Source organism: Mercenaria mercenaria, chromosome 1 (genome assembly GCF_021730395.1).
Source record: "Mercenaria mercenaria strain notata chromosome 1, MADL_Memer_1, whole genome shotgun sequence".
Classification (NCBI taxonomy): domain Eukaryota; kingdom Metazoa; phylum Mollusca; class Bivalvia; order Venerida; family Veneridae; genus Mercenaria; species Mercenaria mercenaria.
Window position 1 is genome coordinate 55,851,757 of NC_069361.1, and position 20,585 is coordinate 55,872,341.

Genomic DNA, 20,585 nt, shown 5'->3' on the forward strand with positions numbered 1-20,585 from the left:
ATTTATTTTATTACATCTTCATACTAAACACATACGCTATTTTTTATGAGAAATAACTTTTTTGGATGCGGTTTGATAGCCTGGATGCGTATAAATGAGTAAAATCAGTGATAGAAAATGACAATAATACGTATTTAAAATTATTTTTAAGAATTGTTCATATTATTTGTTGTTTAAATATGTGCATGATAAAATTTAGCATTTTATAAATGTTGTTTGGCCAAAACAAAATCTGATAAGAGAGTACGGTCATTTGTTTTGTGTCTTTAATTCAACAGTCTGTTGAAATGATTGTACTACAAAGCTGCATGAAATTAACTTTGTTGCGTAGCTACTTAATTTACTTACAAAGAGTGCAAATTCCATATCTATTAGCACATATTTGATGTCATATGTCACTAATTAACAACACTATCCCAAACAAAAAACTACAAAATCTATGTTATCTCTCAAAACATCTCCCGATATTCAGGGTAGATTGGCTTATCAGCCTCCTAGGTGGCTGAAAGATAAATATCAGCAGGGTAGAAGTGGAGATAACGCTTTAGGGCAGAATGAGTTAATAAAAAAAAATCCCCCCCCCCCCCCCCCCCCCCCCCCCCCAGAAAAAATTTTTCTGACCTACCTACCCTAACTTTTTAGCATGTTACTGTAAACAATGAATGAGAACTAATGATGTCATGTGAAGTTTGTAGCACATGGTTATTTGTATGCCCCCAAAGGTGGGCATATTAAAATCGCACTGTCTGTCCATGCATCCAGTAAATTCTTGTCCAGGCTGATACTCTGTCATCCATGAAGGGATTTTGATATAACTTGGCTTAGACTACGATAATCCGTAAATAGCCAATCGCAAAGCAGACTTGTACCCGTCTATATTTCATATACAACAGTAGCGTTGTATATATATTGGGGGAAACTTGGGCAAAAAACGCGTGAATTTCGTGTCAATTTACCATCTAACAATACAGGCTAACGCCGGAGTTAAATGACATTGCAATATTCTCACCAATTATCAATGGGATAAAAAATAAGATTGACTTGGAGGTAAATTCAGTTGACAACGTTTAAATACTAATATCGTAAAAATGACCCCATGTTGTTATTGGATATCAGTAAAAGGGTTCACATGACTGAAATACAAGACTGGAATAACTATACATATAAAAATCAAATTGAATTACAAAAAACTCCACATTTGTAGTGTAGAACCAACTGGGTAAATACGTAATTTACACATTCACTGAAACGTTTCCAACAGTTGTAACTTTTTATGTTCACTTATTATAAAATAGACATGTCAGCACGATCCTTACATTTGCAACAACTGGATCCAGTTGTTCGAAACTTTAACAGTCGACTGAGCTAACGGTCGATTAACTTTATTAGTATATTTCGACAGTTTAGAAAACTTAGAAAAACAAATATACTTGTTAAGTATTATAAACACTAAATCATCTTTACAGTAAAATTAAAACATCATACTAGTGTTTCCCACCCACCAAGACTAGTATCTTGAATAGAAATTTAACAGGCAGTTAGTTTAACAGCTTACTGCAGGGGTCGTGGGTTCGAGCACCATTGGGGTCACGACCATGACCTCATATGGCACGAGTAGTGGTTTTCCCAGGAAACGGACTCGAGTGTGGTTACAATAAGCTTGAAGCTTTCATCACAATCGAGCTAAAACAAATTAGTATAAACTAAACTAAACTAACAGCCTGTTAAAGTTTCGAACAACTGGGCCCTGTTAGAAAGTCGAACAACTACATCATTCTTACAAGAAAGGCACGATATAGTTTAAAAGTGTTCGTAGTCCTAAAAGCATCTACGCACTAACTATATCCTGATAAACAAAATAAATAAATAAATAAACACCGACACTGGTTCCTGTTTTTATAAGAACAAAAATGAATATAACCATAATTATTTTGTCACTTTATACCGACTGTTGAAAAGTGATTTCTAATAGTCTGATAATTTGTATGTGATTATGTATATTACCAGTAAGCACTAGTCCATACTTAAAATACCAGATTACTTCAAACAACAGTATTTTTTTTATCCAACATGTTTACCTCCGATTTGCTGTCAGCCTTTTTTGTAGTTTCGGAACCTGGCTATCTTCTTGGATCAACGTATCTGTCATCGTGTTTCGCCAACATGCAAACTCCTCACAAAAACTAATTGTTCAGTAGTTCAATTATAGTATTTTTGAGAAATCCATATTTAACTGTTTAGCGATTGCAAATGACTCAAAGTGTTAATGAACGTCAAATTTTAGTAAATCCAGTATTCGAGTAAAACTGAATTTATACAAAGTAACCTGCATTCTTTCACATGCCCAACTGACAAAAAGCGCTAACGGTACAAAGATAATATCACTCTTATAAAAACACGTTAATCCTAATTTCTATAGAACGCGTGGGACAGTTTTCAATAATTGCAGTTTTTCTGTCACGTGCTCTAAGTCGGATAGACAACTCGTGCCGTTGTCTACGGGATATATACAACTCGCTTTGCTCGTTGTATATATCCCGTAGACAACGGCACGAGTTGTCTATCCTATACATAAATGTTCAACATAATGAAACGACGTGTCTTGCGCAAGACCCAAACCCCTAGCTCTAAGTTCAAGGTCACACTAAGAGGTCAACTTGGCAGAAGTGTTTATCCATTAAATTATTTTGACTATCAGATATTGATGCACATCAAAACTGACAAATTACAATGTTATTATGACTTTTTTATTGCGTCAACATATATTTTCTTCAAATTTTAGGGTAAAATAAAATGGATAATACAATCTGACTAAAGTACATATCCTATTACGCTACGCATAGGATCTGACAACGAGCTATTGATAGCCTCATTCTGACGACCCTTCCGCTAGCCAATCAAAAGCTATCTTACAACATTCTGCAAGCTTTAAAAAGCCTTGGTTTTTGATATCTACAATTTTTATGTCGAAAGTTGTCAGATAGCCGGTTAGCTCAGTCGGTAGGGCACTTCCTGTGTAAGCGAGAGGTCCCGGGTTCGAGCCCTTGATTGACTGCAAATTTTTCTTACTCTTTGACATTCGAGCAAGTTGTCTGGTTGATTCAAATCAAAATAGATTTGCGAAAATAAAAATAGCAATATTGGAAATCCAAAATATACAGAAGACGAATGTGAATGGGTCGTTCTCATATCTTTGTTTAGAAGATCAAGTACTTTAGTCAGATTGATGGATAATAAGACATGGACACTGAGATTACTGTAAAATAGCATGTTTGGCCATCACCATTTCAAGACAGGCTGAACATTCACTGTGATTCATGATGAAATCACCCAGCTGGGTTGTCAATTTTCCTTGAATACATTGGTCAAGAATGGCTGCGATGGATGTTCCTTTGGAGTTTTTCAAAAAATTTGCCTGTACTGTATAAGTACTTTTTTTTACAATTTTCTTTTCAGGGTAAAGATCTAAACAAAATTCCATCTTTAGACTACAGCAATGAGGAAGAACTGAATGAGGATACTCGGCTTATGTACGAAAAATATAAAGATAAAATGGATGATGGTAAGTATAAACAATACAATGATTAGTTTATCTGTGATTTTCAGCTCACATGAGCAATGCTCGTGGTGAGCTATTGTGATCACTCTGTGTCTGTCGTGCATGCGTCCATCCGTCGTCATCAATTGTGTTTAAAAGATATTCCTCCAAAACCACTGAATGGATTTTAATGAAACTTTACACAAATGATCTCTGGGTAGCCCTCTTTCAAAGTTATCCAAATGGTTCTGTTTTATTGAACATGCGGGTCTTTTTGGTTAAAAATAGGTTTTCAGCTATCAGACTTTTAAAATCCTTTTCTCTAGAGCTTAGATATTTGGCATGTGATATAAGGGTTTGACTCTCTACCATACTTGTCCAAATTATTGCCTTAAGGTAAAGAAAATGGCCACGCCCCTGTGTCTGACATGTACTTACTATAGGCTTATATATAAGAAAACTTGAAAGTCTTTTTCTCTGAATCAATAATAGCTAGAGCCTTGATTATTTGGTGTGTGATATCAGATTTGTAATGTCTACTGTAATTGTTCAAATTATTGCACTAGGTTCAAAAATGTGTGTGACATGTATATAATATAGGCTAACATAGAAGAAACCTATCTCTGTACTTATACAAACACACTTGAAACCTTGTATACAGGTGAGCGCTTTAGGGTCAATGACCCTCTTGTTTTCTATATTGATAATATTTGGTCATTACTGTTTACATTATTTTCTTTAGACCTATTATTGTAGAATGGGTTTTTTTTCTGTACAAAAATTTGGGAGGTTTGCAGCTTCAAAATTGTTTTGGTAATTTTTGGTTTCTTTTGACTGCTAGGGTTGCCTGAGTAGAGCATCTGAAATAAGAAATTTGTCTTTTTAGCTTGACTACACAGAAAATAGGTCGAGCTATATTTGCATTCACCCATTTGTTGGCTCCAGCATCCCAATTTGGTAAAGTTTTATGTATGGAAGTTGGTACATTTGTATCTCAGTAATCACAATGATTGCTTGACTATGATGATCTGACATGCAATACTCTGTTTTGATGAGTCTGTTTAGTTTTACACAAAGTTATGCCTTTTTTATACACCTGTCTCTTAAAGAGCAGAGTGTATTATGTGAACACCCGTGGCGGGCAGGCAGGCGGTCGGCATCCAAAGCATGTCCGCTGTCTAAGTTGAACAGTTTTCATCTGATCTTCACCAAACTTGCTGACAATGTTTGTGGGCATAATATCTTGGCCAGGTTTGATAACCAGCAAAATCACCCCAGACACTCTTGGGTTATGGTCCTTGAATTACTCAAAATCTGCAAATTTATCCTTGTCCGCCCTCTAAGTCAAACAGTTTTCATCCGATCTCACCAAACTTGATGACAATGTTTGTAGCCATAATATCTCGGCCAGATTCGACAGCTAGTCAAATTGCCTCAGGCACTCTTGGATTATGGCCCTAGAATTACTTGAAAAACTGCAAATTTAGCCTTGTCCGCTCGAACAGTTTCCATCCGATCTTCACCAAACTTGGTGACAATGTTTGTGGGCATAATATCTTGGCCAGGTTCGATAAGCCTTGTCCGCTGTTTAAGTCGGACAGTTTTCATCCGATGGGCATATTTTGTGACAATCTGGCACTCTTGTTTTACTTTTGGTATTCATTCATTTAAATCTTTTAGTGACAAGGCTTTTGTATAGATGAGCCTTGCTTCCTCTGACAACTCTTGTTTGTCTATATTAAGACTTTTGTATGGTCAAACCTGTATGTATACAAAGACCAATGCTGGCGTTATTAACAATTAAAATGTCTTAAATGAAACTACTGGTGTTTAGGGACATGTGGTCCTAATGTACAGTTGGTCTTTATGCACATGTTTGACTGTATATTACTTAAGTTAGGAGCAAATTTACTGGTTAAATCATGTTCTATAATTATAACTTCTTGTACATTTTCCAAGATTTTGAGAACATGACTTGTTCACTTATGGTTTCGAATTTAGCCTGGTACATTTATTGTGATTATAGATAGATAAATTTAGTTTGTAAAATGAAGAAGGAAAAACAACTAGAAAGCGTGAAATTCAAATATCCGAATGCTTTTTTTGCAAATCCTTGTATCATAATCTTTTTTTCTTTTTATTCATTATTGTTTCTTCAAAAATGTTTCGCTTTGTCTGTACATATATAATTATATTGAAATACATAATAATGAAATATTATTTAGATTAACTAGATAATAACATAAATTTGATCCTTGCTTTAATAGCTTGTATTTTAGTTATAAAAGTTTAAACCTTTAATGTTAAACTTTACCAGTCTTGATAGGAAATTTGAGACACATGGTGATTTTTTATGCTCCCCGAAGTGGGGTGAGCATTATAGTCGCCACCTTGTCCAGAGGATAACTCAAAAAGTGCTGAAGGTACAAAGTTGTAACTTTATACAATGAAATAGCTCATTGAGAGGAAGTGCAAAGGAACCATACTTCTAGGTTACAAAAGTTGCATTTTTTGAAAACCTTGTCTGGAGCATAACTCAAATACTGTGTAAGATATTGACTTCATGCTTTGCATATAGATAGAGATCAGTGGGAGGGAGTGGAATGTGAAGGAATCATAACACTAGGTGGTCCCATTTTAGAATAGTCACCCGTTTTTCCAAATCCTTGTCCAGGACATAACTTGAATACTATGCAAGATATTGACTTCATAATTTACATATTGATAGAGATCAGTGAGGTGGAGTGCAGTCACAAGGAACCATAACTCTAGGTGATCCCATTGTTGAATTATCTCCCTTTTTGAAAATTTTGTATGGGTCATAACTTTAATACTATGTAAGGTATTGACTTGATACTTTACATATTGATAGTGGTCAGTGAGAGGGAGTGCAGTGATAAGGAACCATAACTCTGGGTGGTCCCATTTTTGAATTATCTCCCTTTTTTTTTAGAAAAACCTTGTCAGGGGCATTATACTTGAATACTGTGAAAGGTTTTGACTTGATACTTAATATATTCATAGAGATCAGTGAGAGGGAGTACATTGGTAAAGAATGAAAACTCTTGCTGACCACATTTCTACTTAACACAACCTCTGTGACTGAAAAGCCCCTTACGCTACAGTACTTTTGGGGAGCATCCATCGGTGTTACTGGTCGCCTTGATTCCTTTTGCTAAGTATTGGTAATATGTCCCACTATTGGCTATAAACCAAGTTTAGAAAAAACACAACCAGGTTTAACTTAGATTGACGTTATTTTACCAGTAGTTAATGAGTTATTTGTAATTGCTTTGGTTTTTATTGAATAAATACATTATATAATATGCCGTATGTTTATATATTATTAAAAAAAGCAAAGCCAGCTCCTAAGAAGGAACATAAACCAAGAGGTAGTATTTATGTTAGTAAAGTTGTTGTAAGTTCAGTCAAGTTTTTGCTTTAATTCATCTCTGTAAGGTCTTGTCTTTTAGTCTTGTTGTCCTTTATAAAACACGACAAAAATATTTTTGTGAACATAAGTTCACCATTTTGTGTATGCATCCTGAATAATTGTTAATTATCAGACGTCCCTGAAGTTGTTTGACAAAGCAAAATTTATGAGAGATTTTGGTTCAATCCTGCAAAAATCCAAAATTATCTCAAAATTTTATTGTAAAAAATGGCTAATATTATTCTGTTATTACGTCATGTATGATTTTGTCTATTTTTCAAGGCAATGATTTATTTTGCTAAATATCAATCAGTAGTAATAAGCATTTACCTGTAATAAGTTCATTGAAATTTTTCGCATAAAATTAATTTTCTTCCAGTCAGATAAGATGTCAAAATTAGTCTGACAGTCATGTCCGGGAGTTGGTCCAAAGCTTTTGGAAACCTTTTTCTGCATCAGCACAATTCATGAAGACTGTTAGTGATCGAAATAAGTGATACGTAAAAAAACAACAATTAAATGCAGATTGTTAATTATTTATTAACTGTGCAGACATACAGTAAATTAATAAATATAACAGGACTGCCTTTACTGTGTGCCATTGTCACCCCTCCTCTGTGACACAAACAGTCACCAAGCTGTGTGACAGGTTATCAACAGTGGAAAAATAGTGTTTGTCTATAGATTGAATACTATGTTTACTCCTATCACTTTCTGTTTTAATTGTTGAAATTTTTGTTCAGAAATTTTTTTTGCATGTGTGTGGATTGCATGTTGCATTTATAATAATTTTTCGTATGGAATTCTGTATACATTTGCTTAATCTTTAGCTATTTGACTGACTATTCAACTGTTAACCACAGGATGTGGTCATTACAACAGTTTATTAGTGTTAAGAAACTTAGACGTTTTCACAGGGAGTTTTAAAATGATGTTATGATAATTAATATTCATAGAAGTACCAGGTAGTTAGTGTGTACGTGTATTTACCATACATTTTTACTCATTGTGTTGGATTGTCTCCCTTTTCAGTGGAATTTGATGGTAAGTGATCTCCCATGGTGTGTTATTGTTGCTCTTATATTGTTTTCATAACATGTTGATATTGCAAGATACAATAAAGCTTTGCTAACATTTTATTATGTATAAAGTATAAAATAGAATTAGATATTTCAGGAGTATGCAATAGAATTGTATATGATATTCCAGTTTTAAAGATAAAGAGTTTGATAATACTTGCGTCTGCAATTTACACATGCTTACCTAGGTTTAGGCTTCTAGTGTTTCAGGAAACTTTAGACGTTTATTTCATGGTTTAATGATATCATTTCAAAAACTGAATAATTAAGGATATTTCATCTAAATTCATCTGAAATTTTAATCATTAAAAATTAACGTAAAAGTGTATATGATAATATGTGTCAGAGAATACTCAATATGTGTACTAAGAAATTTTCAGGTAACATGTGTTTTTATTGATGTGTTTCTATAATATAATTATATCGCCTTGGAATCTCTTTTCAAACAACTAACACAGCACAATATATTATATCCTTTGTCTGTCTTTTATTCCATTATAAGAGTACAATTACGGTAAATACATATATACAATAAAATATATTACTAATTTCCTGTTATGTTTAAATTTTTATACGCCCGAAGGGACGTATTATGCTATGACGCCGGTGTCTGTCTGTCCATTAGCAATTTCGTGTCCGCTCTGTTCTTTAACTCTTGAACCCCTTGAAGGATTTCGAAGAAATTTGACACAAATGTTCACCACATCGAGATGAAGTGCAGAGTGCATGTTTTGGATGACTCGCTTCAAGGTCAAGGTTACACTTAGGGGTCAAAGGCCATATGACTTTGTTTTGTGTTGGCTCTGTAACTCTTGAACTGCTTGAAAGATTTTAAAGAAACTTGGCACAAATGTTTACCTCATCAGGATGACATGCAGAGCGCATGTTTCAGATGGCTCGCTTCAAGGTCAAGGTCAAACTTTGTTTTGTGTCTATATTTCTTTGCATTGCGGTGCTCTTGTTTTTATTTGGCAGATCCCTTTTTTGTTCACTTACAACAATTTTTTTATTGAATTATTTACCTTTCTTGTTACTATAAATAGCTTATTTTGTAACTTTCTTATTATTCGCCTTAGGGAAAACCAAGACCACTTTTCGGTGGTACAACATGGATGGTACCTCTTGTTTTTATTTGGCAGATCCCTTTTTTGTTCACTTACAACAATTTTTTTATTGAATTATTTACCTTTCTTGTTACTATAAATAGCTTATTTTGTAACTTTCTTATTATTGGCCTTCGGGAAAACCAAGACCACTTTTCGGTTGTAGAACATGGATGGTACCTCCAATTTTTTTTTATGTATTTTGATATCTGTACCTGGTAAGGATTTTTTCTGTGGATTTAGATTTTTTTTTTTTGAATTTCTTCCTGTTGTTGTTCCTGTCCTTTAGGGTTCAACTGTTACAGTCAAATTCTTTAAATTTTGCTCCCATCCTCCTCTTATATAACCCTTCGAGCATATTTTGCCCCGCTTGGCTGAGCTCTTATTTAATACTTCACAGTGTGTAAATGTACATCTGGTATCTTGTGTTGTGTTAAATATTTGACTGGCATCTATTATTAACAGTGCACCTATATAATAAAAAAGATAGCTGTTATTTCATCCATCCATCTGAAACTCCTGGTGTCTCAGCTATAACTTAAAAAAAAAACATATGTGATTCCAATAATTTTTATACGCCCGAATGGACGTATTATGTTATGATGCCGGTGTCCGTCCGTTAGCAATTTCGTGTCCGCTCTATATCTCTTGAACCCCTTGAAGGATTTCAAAGAAACTTGACACAAATGTTCACCTCATTGAGACGACTTGCAGAGCGCATGTTTCGGATGACTAGCTTCAAGGTCAAGGTCACACTTAGGGGTCAAAGGTCATATGGGTGTGTTTCGTGTCTGCTCTGTAACTCTTGAACTGCTTGAAGGATTTCAAAGAAACTCGGCACAAATGTTCACCACACTGAGACGACGTGCAGAGCGCTTGCTTCGGATGACTAGCTTCAAGGTCAAGGTCACACATAGGAGTGAAATGTCATATATGACTTTGCTGTGTCCGCTCTGTAACTCTTGAACTGCTCGAAGGATTTCAAAGAAACTTGGCACAAATGTTCACCACACTGAGGCGACATGCAGACCACATGTTTTGGATGTCTCGCTTCAAGGTCAAGGTCACACTTAGGGGTCAAAGGTCATATATGACTGCTTTGTGTATATTTGCTCTGCATTGCAGTGGTCTTGTTTTTTTTTGTTCTCTAACAATATTTTTTTTTGTATTACTTCCCTTTTTTGTTACTATAAATAGCTTATTTTGAAACTTTTTTTATTATTGGCCCTAGGGAAAAACCGAGACCACTTTTCTATGGTACAACATGGATGTTACATCCAATATTTAGATGTATTTTGACATAACTTTACCTGGTAAGAATTTTTTGTGGAATTTTTTTTTTTGAATTTCTTCTTTTTTGTTGTTCCTGTCCTTTGGGCTTCAACAGTCAAGTTCTTTAAATTTTGCTCCCATCCTCTGATATAACCCTTCGGGCGTATATTGCCCCGCTTGGCGGCACTCTTGTTTTAATGTTACACAAACGATAAGGATATTACCTATTATGGGTTTTTTATGTGCAAGAGGCCGGTCTATATATCCACTCGACCCCCAAACTCTCAAACAAGGGCACTCAACTTTGGTGGCATTTGTCACTGTTTGTTATTTCTGGTTATGTGTTATTTTTGCACTTTAATACTGTTGTGAAAATAATACAATATGTTTTTACTAACCCATTAAGTGGAAGTGTTTACTCTGCAGACATTTTAGTGTTGCTTATAATGTCAAATAAATATTAAGAGAAAATAAATACTGTGAAATCATTAATATTCGTGGGGGACTAATTTTCGTGGATTTCGTGGTTGAGTCAATCCACGAAATTTAATCCCAACGAACAAGTAAAATCCCCATTCATCTTATGTTCAAAAGTTGAAATCCACGAATTCATATCCCCACGAAATTGCCGTTCTGACCAAAACAACGAAATTTCGTGCCCACGAAATTAAATGATTTCACAGTACTGTTGTTGATACAAAATGTATCATTACATGTACATGACTATGCATATGCTGGGTTATTTTGGTTAAAAAATGAGAGAAATTTATTGAATTAAAGATGGCATTGAGCATTTTTATGCCACATTCATTTGGGACAATTTATTTCAGAGTAAAACTGGATAGGGTTGGGAGAGGATTTTATTTTATTTCTGAAAACCTGTATGTTAAAACAAAAAATGACAAAATTAAAAGTAGAGTTTATATCAGTTAAATATATGGATTGTACAACACAGAAATACTCACTGAAATTCAGTATTATGTTACCTGTAAACCTTTTTTTTTTAATAGAAAATAAGAAGGGTCAGGGCAGTACGGAAAATTCGAGTGATTATCAAGCAGTTAATTTTTTCTTGTCTAGTAGTATCGTAAGTGTCCAGCTTACTTCATTTTTATTTGCAGTTTTAGTACATGCATAAAATATGATTGATTCTCAGATATGTTTTATTTTTAGTTCTGAGATTAAATCTTCAGCCTTGATTTCATGTAACCTTCTTACAGCGAAATTCAATGTACTTGAATGACTTAATATTGAATTTTGTCAATCATTCAGTTCATTTTTCAATAGAGAAGTACTTTTTGTGTAGCAGATCTATCTATTTTAATTTGTTTTTTTTTTCGTTCAGATCGACAGGTTCGCAATTGGAGGATATATAGATATGTTGTAACAGTGTCAGAATTGACACATTTGGGTTTTGTTTGTTTTCTAAAATTTTGCTTGATGCAATGGCCGACATGTAGAATGGCCTTAAGGCAGCTTGCATGATATAAGCAGTGACCTGTTTACAGTTTAATTAATTTGACGGAATATCTTTAATGACATTTAGTTAATGAATGGACTTGTGTTGATTAATTTTGAATAAGTCTTGTCTGTGATAAAGGAACAATGTATTACTGTAATGAGAGCTTTTCTCCTGATGAAATGTGTATTTTTACAACTTGTACAGGTATAAAGATTTTAAATTCGTATTTACCAAAAGTTTTTCATGTTATTTTTTTTAGCTTTTAAAACTACTAGTCTAAGAATAGAAATTAAGTATTTGTAAAAAAAGTAAGGTTTCGTTAAATAGTAAGAGTAAAAACTGAAGTTTCAGTAAATATTGTGAGAACATTAATTTAGTGGTCATAAACATAGCCAAATATGGCTACCATAAAGTCATTGTTATTTGCGGGAGAAAATTTTTTCTATGTTTTCCTGGGGTGTGTCATATCCATGAAATTAAATTCCGCAATTTAATCTGCAAAAGTTGAAATCCACAAATTTATATACCCACAAAAAATGAAATGTTATGCTGACAAAAAAGAAATGATTTCACTAATTTTTAAGATAAAATTCATGGAAAGATTGTCTGTTTTTATTTCATGGACTGATGCACCCGTGAAATTTAATCCAGGAAAATTATCGGTAGTCAGCCAGGAGTATTATATATATTATAATTATTTCGAAATATCAGAAATCTGACAATGAAGTTATTGTATATAATGTAGTGATTACTAGTTTTTCTTAATTTTTTTTTAATTTTAAATATGAAAATTTATGTAATTGTTACAGCTTCGTTAGATGTGTGCATCTTTATGCGGGACAGAACAGGAATTCACGTGCAGTTAGAGGAGGGGCACCAGGCAGAGGCGGACGATTTGTTCGATATCGTTCTACAGGATCAGGGACTGCCAGCTGAGTGTGAGGATGTGTTTGCTTTGTGGCTCGTCTCTCCACTGCTAGGTATACTTTTGATTGCATTATCAGGTAAAACTGTTAAATGGAACTCAACTTGAACTCTGTTTAGTTTTTTGCAATATCATACTTAAGTATAGGTAGCTTGAATTTGTGCATTTTACATAAATATTTTGTAGAGAGTGCCTAATAAACAGACTTCAAAGACATTTTCACAATTATTTGTCTCACAGGCACCAAGTATATCTGCACAATTCAAACTTCAGATTCAGGTTTTACAAGTACATCTTGAACATGTACAGACTAATTGTGTGAGAATCATGTTGTTCTGTATTTTAACACCTCAAATTTTTTACATGTTAGTCAAATAAAGGAAGAAATCTGCCAGTAGCAGTACCCATACAGGTATGAAATTTCAGCCCCTATAATTTCTATTTCTGATGACTTGCATTTCATTTATTTTCTGATGACTAATTAGTATTTGATTATTTTAGAGTTGAGATTAAAGAAGAAACACAAACCTTTCTTTATGGTACAACAATGGGATGAACTCTGCTCAAAATACACAGATGCAAAGGCTGAAGAGATACATGATGGTATAGTTAATTAACATACTTCAGATACGAATTGCATTTGAGATGTTCTTTGCATTTTAAGCTCAACTTTTAAAGAAAAAGTAGAGCTATTACACTTGCCCCAGCGTCGGCATTGCCATTGGTTAAAGTTTTTGATAAAGTCATATATCTCTGTTACAATCAAAGCTATTGAATTGAAACTTAAAATAGTTATTTACTATCAAAGTCCACCAGGAAAACAATCCCCATAACTCTGTTTGAATTTTGACAGAATTATGCCCCTTTTTAACTTAGAATTTTTTTTAAAAAAGTTTGATAAAGTCGAATATCTCTGTTACTATTAAAGCTTTTGACTTGAAACTCAAACTAGTTATTTTCTATCAAAGTCTACACCAGGAGACACATTTCCCATAACTCTGATTGAATTTTGACAGAATTATGTCCCTTTTTCACTTGGAATTTTTTTTACTGGCAAAGCTCTAATTCAGAGTCAAGCACTGAGAAAAGTCGTAATGCCCCTTTTTAACGTAGAATTTTTTGGTAAAAGTTTTATAAAGGTTTTACTGGCAAAGTTCTAATTCAGAGTCAAGCACTGAGAAAAGTTGAGCGCGCTGTCATCAGACAGCTCTTGTTTTAGGATTTTATTTATTCCATTTACTTTTTCTTGTATTTGCAAATTCAAAAACTTTTGTTGATATAGGTTGCAGTATTCAAAAAGAGTGCACACAGCTTTTTTACCTTGCCTTCCCAGTTAATTAGCTTGAAGGTCAAAATGCTGGATGATTCTTTTTTTAGCTCACCTGAGCAATGCTCGGGTGAGTTTTTGTGATTGCTCGATGTCCGGCGTCCGTCTCCTGTCATCTGTCTGTTGTCATTTAGCTTGTGTATGCGATAGAGGCTGTATTTTTCAACTGATCTTTGTGATATTTTGTCAGAATGATTACCTTGATGAAATCTAGGCCAAGTTTGAAATTAGGTCATCTGGGGTCGTAAACTAGGTCAAATCAAAGAAAAACCTTGTGTATGCGATAAAGGCTGTATTTTTCATTTAATCTTCATGAATTTTAGTCAGAACGACTACCTTGATAAAATCTAGGCCAAGATCGAAAATGGGTCATCTGGGGTAAAAAACTAGATCACTAGGACAAATCAAAGAAAAACCTGGTGTATGCGATAGTGGCTGTATTTTTCAGTTGATCATTTTGGTCAGAGTGATTGTCTTTATATAATATAAAATCTAGGTCAAGTTCAAATATGGGTTATCTGGGGTCAAAAACTAGGTCACTAGGTCAAATCAAAGAAAAACCTTGTGTATGCAATAGAGGCTATATTTTTCAACTGATCTTCATGAAATTTTGTCAGAATGATTACCTTGATGAAATCTAGGCCAAGTTTGAAAATGGGTCATCTGGGATGAAAAACTAGGTCACTAGGTCAAATCAAAGAAAAACTTGTGTGTGCAATAGAAGCTGTATTTTTCATTTAATCTTCATGAATTTTAGTCAGAATGACTACCTTGATAAAATCTAGGTCAGGTTCGAATATGGGTCATCTGGGTTAAAAAACTAGGTCACTAGGTCAAATCAAAGAAAGACCTTGTGTATGCAATAGGGGCTGCATTTTATACCGGATATTCATAAAATTTAGTCAGAATGATTACCTTGATGATTTCTAGGTCAGGTTAGAATATGGGTCATCTGTGGTTGTCTTGATGAAATTTAGGTTGTGTTTGAATATGGGTCATCTAGGGTCAAAAACTAGGTCACCCGGTCAAATTAAAGAACAACTTTATGTATGCAATAGGGACTGCATTTTACACTGGATATTCATAAAATTTAGTCAGAATGATTGCCTTGATGACTTCTAGGTCAGGTTAGAATATGGGTCATCTGTGGTCAAAAACTAGGTCACTAGGTCAAATCAAAGAAAAACCTTGTGTATGCGATAGAGACTGTATTTTTCAATTGATTTTCATGAAATTTGGTCAGAATGATAGCCTTGATGAAATTAAGGTCAAGTTTGAATATTGGTCATCTGGGTTCAAAAACTAGGTTGCTAGGACAAATCAAAGAAAAATGATTTGTATGTGATAGAGGCTGTATTTTTCAATTGAGGTTCATGGAATTTGGGCAGAATGATTGCCTTGATCAAATCTTGGTCCAGTTCGAATGTAGGTCATCTTGGCTCAAAAACTAGGTCACTAGGTCAAATGGAAAAAATACTTGTTTACACTTAAGAGACCACATATTTGGTCAAATCTTAATGAAAATTGGTCAGAATATTTGTTTTTATGAAATCACTAGGTCAAACATGTTTATGGTATGTTTCTCAGGTGAACGACCTAGGGCCATCTTGGCCCTCTTGTTTTTTTGTTAGAAAAATGACAGTTATTGTACGCTTAAAAGACTGAAAGTATATCTTCAAAATGAAACCCTCGAAAAAAATCTGTTCTTAAATTTTTCAAGTGTCATTTGAAAGTTGTTGATGTTGATGCCTTCTATGAGTTACATCCCAAATTTACAATAAACCTTTAGTACCAATAGAACATTCGACTGGGTCAGAGTATCCTCTCATCAGTGTCTTATTTCAGATGAACCGGTGTTAATGTTTCAAAGAAATGTCTTCTTCCCAAAAGAACAAGAGGTTAATGTAAGTACTGTTTGATTATACCACTGTTCATATTACATAAATCAAAGCCTTGAGATGTCTGGTGGTTGCGGGTTTTGCTAAAGTTATTTCCATTTTAAATGCCAATCTATAAATATACAAGTATAAGAAACAAATACTTATGTGCCTCACATCTAAGATAAACTCTGCCTGACCTTACATGAACAGCTGGAAGTCAGTGATGTAACCATGGGCTGGAATACCTAATTTAAATGGCCAGTGTGAATGGATAGAGGATGAATAAGAACTGCTTGATCATTGATAATTCATCCGCATTGTTCATGAATGGGACTACTTTGTGTAGCACATGAATAAATTCCTTTGGATGTGATTTGGAATCAAATAAAGATGCTACATGATTGTCAGAAATACACTTAACTTTGGTAGCGGGATAAACCCGCAACCAAAAAATGGTTTGAATGTAAATTTTAAAGGCATCATTACATGTTTAGATACTTTATGAATAATAATATATATATAGGTTGTATGCTTTACTAAAAATGTAACTTAAGCAGTGTGCAATATAAATTAAACATTTACATCTACATTTAAAGTTTAAGACAACTAAGCATATTTTTTTAAAAAGGGGCATTCTGATATTTTTTTTTATTAAAAGAGTATCTGTACAAATAGTATGGGTTTGAATACAATAGGTTTCAGTGAAAACAGAAATGTTTATCAGGTGTGATTTGCATTTTCTATTTGGCAAAAAGTTTTTTGGTTTTTTATGCCCCCACTTTTGGGGGGCGGGGGGCGTATATAGATTTGCCCTTGTCCGTCCGTCCTCCGTCCGTCCGTCCTTCCGAGAATGTTGTGTCGCACATAGCTCCAAAAGTATTTGACGTAGAGTCACAAAACTTTAGAGGAATGTTGGTCAGCATGTGTAGTTGTGCACCTGGGGTATTGCGTCTGGATTCATTCAGTCGTGCAGGAGTTATGGCCCCTGACTTTGTAAAAATTGGTCATTTTAATGTTGTGTCGCGCGTAGCTCCAAAAGTGTTTGACCTAGAGTCACAAAACTTTACAGGAATGTTGGTCAGCATGTGTAGTTGTGCACCTGGGGTCTTGCGTCCGGATTCATTTAGTTGTGTAGTAGTTATGGCCCCTGACTTAGTAAAAAATTGGTCATTTTATTGTTGTGTTGCATGTAGCTCCAAAAGTATTTGACCTAGAGTCACCAAAAATTACAGGAATGTTGGTCAGCATGTGCAGTTGTGCACCTGGGGTTTCGCGTCCGGATTCATTCAGTCATGTAGGAGTTATGGCCCCTGACTTAGTTAAAAATTGGTCATTTTAATGTTGTGTCATGCGTAGCTCCAAAAGTATTTGACCTAGAGTCACCAAAGTTTAAAGGAATGTTGGTCAGCATTTGCGGTTGTGCACCTGGGGTTTTGCATCTGGATTCATTCAGTATTGTAGGAGTTATGGCCCCTGACTTTGGAAAAAATTTGTGTCCTTTGTCATGTAGTGGGGGCATCTGTGTCCCATGGACACATTTCTAGTTTTTTCAACGTCTAGTCAAGACAAATCCTGATTTTTACATCTTTTTAGACAGTAAGTTCAATTTTTATTGCTATATCTACTTAAACTTAGCTTGAGTTGATGCTCATTTGTGTTTTAGATTACATATGAACAAGTACTACGCATTTTATACCATGAGGCCAAGTACAATGTGCTGGAGGGTAGATATATACTGAACTCCGATGAATATCACACACTGGCTGGAATACAAGCATTACTCAGTATGGACAAATATAACTCCAGAGATCATATTATTGAAACTTACAGGTATGGTGTCAAATGTCTCGCTCTATTTTTAGAAACAAAAGATGCATTGTATAATTAGCTCTTCTCATTGGCTAAAAATATGAAGAGTATTTAAAAAATATGAGGTTTATTTCATTCTCAGTGCAATATACAGTTAAACCTGCTTCAGCGGCCACCCAAATTAAACGGGCACCTTTCTGAAGCCTCCTGTCTGTAGCTTTCCAAACTGAGTTAATGTTCTAATTTCAACTTTCCTTAAGCAGCCACCTGCCTTAAGAATGCAGATTATGTCAGTCCTTCTGGCAGCTTAAAACAGGTTTGACTGTATATGTTTATTGTACAGGATTTGTTTTTACTGATGTTGGAAAATGCGTCTCACGACCCAGGATGGATATGATTCTTGTGCTTTAGTTTGTATTCATACAGTACTATAATAAAATAGTGCTTATAAGAAAAGCATTTGTTTTCTCTTATTTCTTTTGTTAATTAAAGAGTAAGGTATGAAAGAAAAAAGAAAAAAAGAACCTGTCCGTGGTTGAAGGTGCAGATGGAAATATCTAGCTGTCTGTTAACTGTTTTGTGGTTACTCGGCAGAGCCTTGCTGCCACCTAAACAGCTACTTTGGCACCATATGATTCCATTCCCACTTTCAACCAGTAAAAGACTCTTATATCTCAGTGGGATATTTACTGTTCTTTGCCTTTCATTTTGATTTGTTTTTAGCAGAAAAAAGTAGGATAGCAGAAGCACATGCTGTCTCATCTTTTTCATGGCAGTTGAATGATCTTGCGTTTGTTTATGGAATACTGTGATATCTAACTGTATCTTCCAGCAGTTCTTCCTACCATAACAATCCAACATTTCTCCGTATTATCAGTATCTCACCCACATGCTTCAGACTGTTACAGTTTTATTCAGTTAACTATGTTGGACCTTCTAGCAAGGGTTTCATGAAGGGCCAGGGATGCAGGGATTTCTCACTACTATAGTGGTCTGAAGCCCTACCTACTTCTGTAGCAAATATAGTTCTAAATAGAAGGACCCCCAGACCCCACCCCCTCTGCTTTGCATATGGAATGGCTTTATTCTTTTTTTCTTGCAGAGCAAGCTTACATCAATATTATCCAGAACACGTGTACAGAAAACCCTCCGGATTTTTTGCTCGACGGAAAAGCCAAGGGCCGAAAGATGCCATTGAGGAGAGATGGTTAAATGCTCATCGACAGATATCGCAGGAGTATGAAAATGAAGATATAGACAGTAAAAGAGGAGAACTGTACAGGAGATATCTAGAATATCTCTGGCCTTATCCTTTCTATGGGTAGGTATATTGATAATGTTAATCACAAAAATATATTCACTGTCCAGAAGTATTTCCTTGAATAATGAAAAAGAACAGGAGAGTCGGGATATGACATGTAATTGTGTCAGTGTTCAGCCTGCACATCTGTGCAGTCTGATCAAGAATAGTCTGATTCAGTGAAAAGTGTAAAGTGCTATATAATTTATTACTGTATGATCCAACAAAACTGTTAACATTGTTTTTCATGCATGTTGTAACTAGGAAGTAAGATTCTTTTATGTTGCCTTCCTTTTGAAATTTGGTATTCAGCAGTCTTGATCATTAACCCTTAGCCTGCTGCAGGCGAATTTAACAGCCTTTGCAAACAGCTTGGAACCAGATCAGACGCCGATTAAATCGGCGTCTGATCAGGTTCCAAGCTGTTTGCTACTCTGACAATATTTCTTCCAATTTTGGAGCAAATTGAATGAACTTTACAATTTTAGCAGACGGCATTTCCAGCAGACGACAATTTATCTAGCATGCTAAAGGTTAATTATTGTAATAATGATAATAATAATAATATACAGTCCACAGAGGTCATTTAAAGCAGAATTAATTTTGATATTTAACTTAAACAAAAGGAAAACATTGGAACTTTTTTTGTTTGAAATTTCAGGGCTGCTTTCTTTGACAGTTTTATAAATAAACCTCAGGGTAAACTAGGATTTCTGAAACGCTCACACAACATTGAAACATGGACAGCTATAAATACGAATGGTGTTTGTTTGATTGACCGTGAAAAAGATGTAAGTATGTTAAAAGTAATCCATTACTGAATCAACTGCTCAATGAAAGGAATGCTTGCTTTTTAGCTCAGGTATTGGTATTGTGATTGCTCACCGTCCGGCGTACGTCCGTCCGTCCGTTGTACGTCCGTCCACACTTTCCTTTAAACAACATCTCCTCCTGAACCAACAGGCCAATTTTGATGAAACTTCACAGGGATGTTCCTTGGATGGCCCCCTTTCAAAATTGTTCAAAGAATTGAATTCTATGCAGAACACTGGTTGCCATGGCAACCGAAAGGAAAAACTTTAAAAATCTTCTTCTAAAAAACCAGAAGCCCTAGAGCTTAGATATTTGGTGTGAAGCATTGCCTAGTGGACCTCTACCAAATTTGTTCAAATCATGACCCCAGGGTCAAAATTGACCCCGCCCCAGGGGTCACTTGATTTTACATAAGAAAATCTTAAAAAATCTACTTCTCAAAAACCAGAAGCCTTAGAGCTTAGATATTTGACATGTAGCATTGCCTAGTGGACCTCTACTAAAATTATTCAAATCATGACCCCGGGGTCAAAATTGACCCCGCCCCAGGGGGCACTTGATTTTACATAGGAAAATCTTCAAAAAATTTCTAAAAATAAACCAGAAGGCCTAGAGCTTAGATATTTCACATGTAGCATTTCCTA

The 20,585-nt window shown here is 34.8% G+C and overlaps 1 protein-coding gene across 7 annotated transcripts in view; it reads left to right on the top strand.

The window, feature by feature from the left end:
• LOC123536807 (FERM domain-containing protein 8-like) overlaps nt 1-20,585 on the top strand; it is a 53,275-nt gene that overhangs the window by 13,622 nt on the left and 19,068 nt on the right. For 3 of the 7 annotated variants that reach the window (XM_053548460.1, XM_053548455.1, XM_053548470.1), the window contains exons 2-9: nt 3,457-3,562; nt 6,895-6,930; nt 12,697-12,867; nt 13,314-13,415; nt 15,985-16,043; nt 17,683-17,849; nt 18,931-19,149; nt 19,790-19,919. In XM_053548460.1, the coding sequence (XP_053404435.1) occupies nt 3,457-3,562; nt 6,895-6,930; nt 12,697-12,867; nt 13,314-13,415; nt 15,985-16,043; nt 17,683-17,849; nt 18,931-19,149; nt 19,790-19,919 (990 nt within the window). Of the gene's footprint in view, nt 1-3,456; nt 3,563-6,894; nt 6,931-7,912; nt 8,016-11,749; nt 12,092-12,696; nt 12,868-13,313; nt 13,416-15,984; nt 16,044-17,682; nt 17,850-18,930; nt 19,150-19,789; nt 19,920-20,585 lie in introns of those variants that run through there. The other 4 variants (XM_045320258.2, XM_045320282.2, XM_053548487.1 and 1 more) reach the window with 3 other exon arrangements.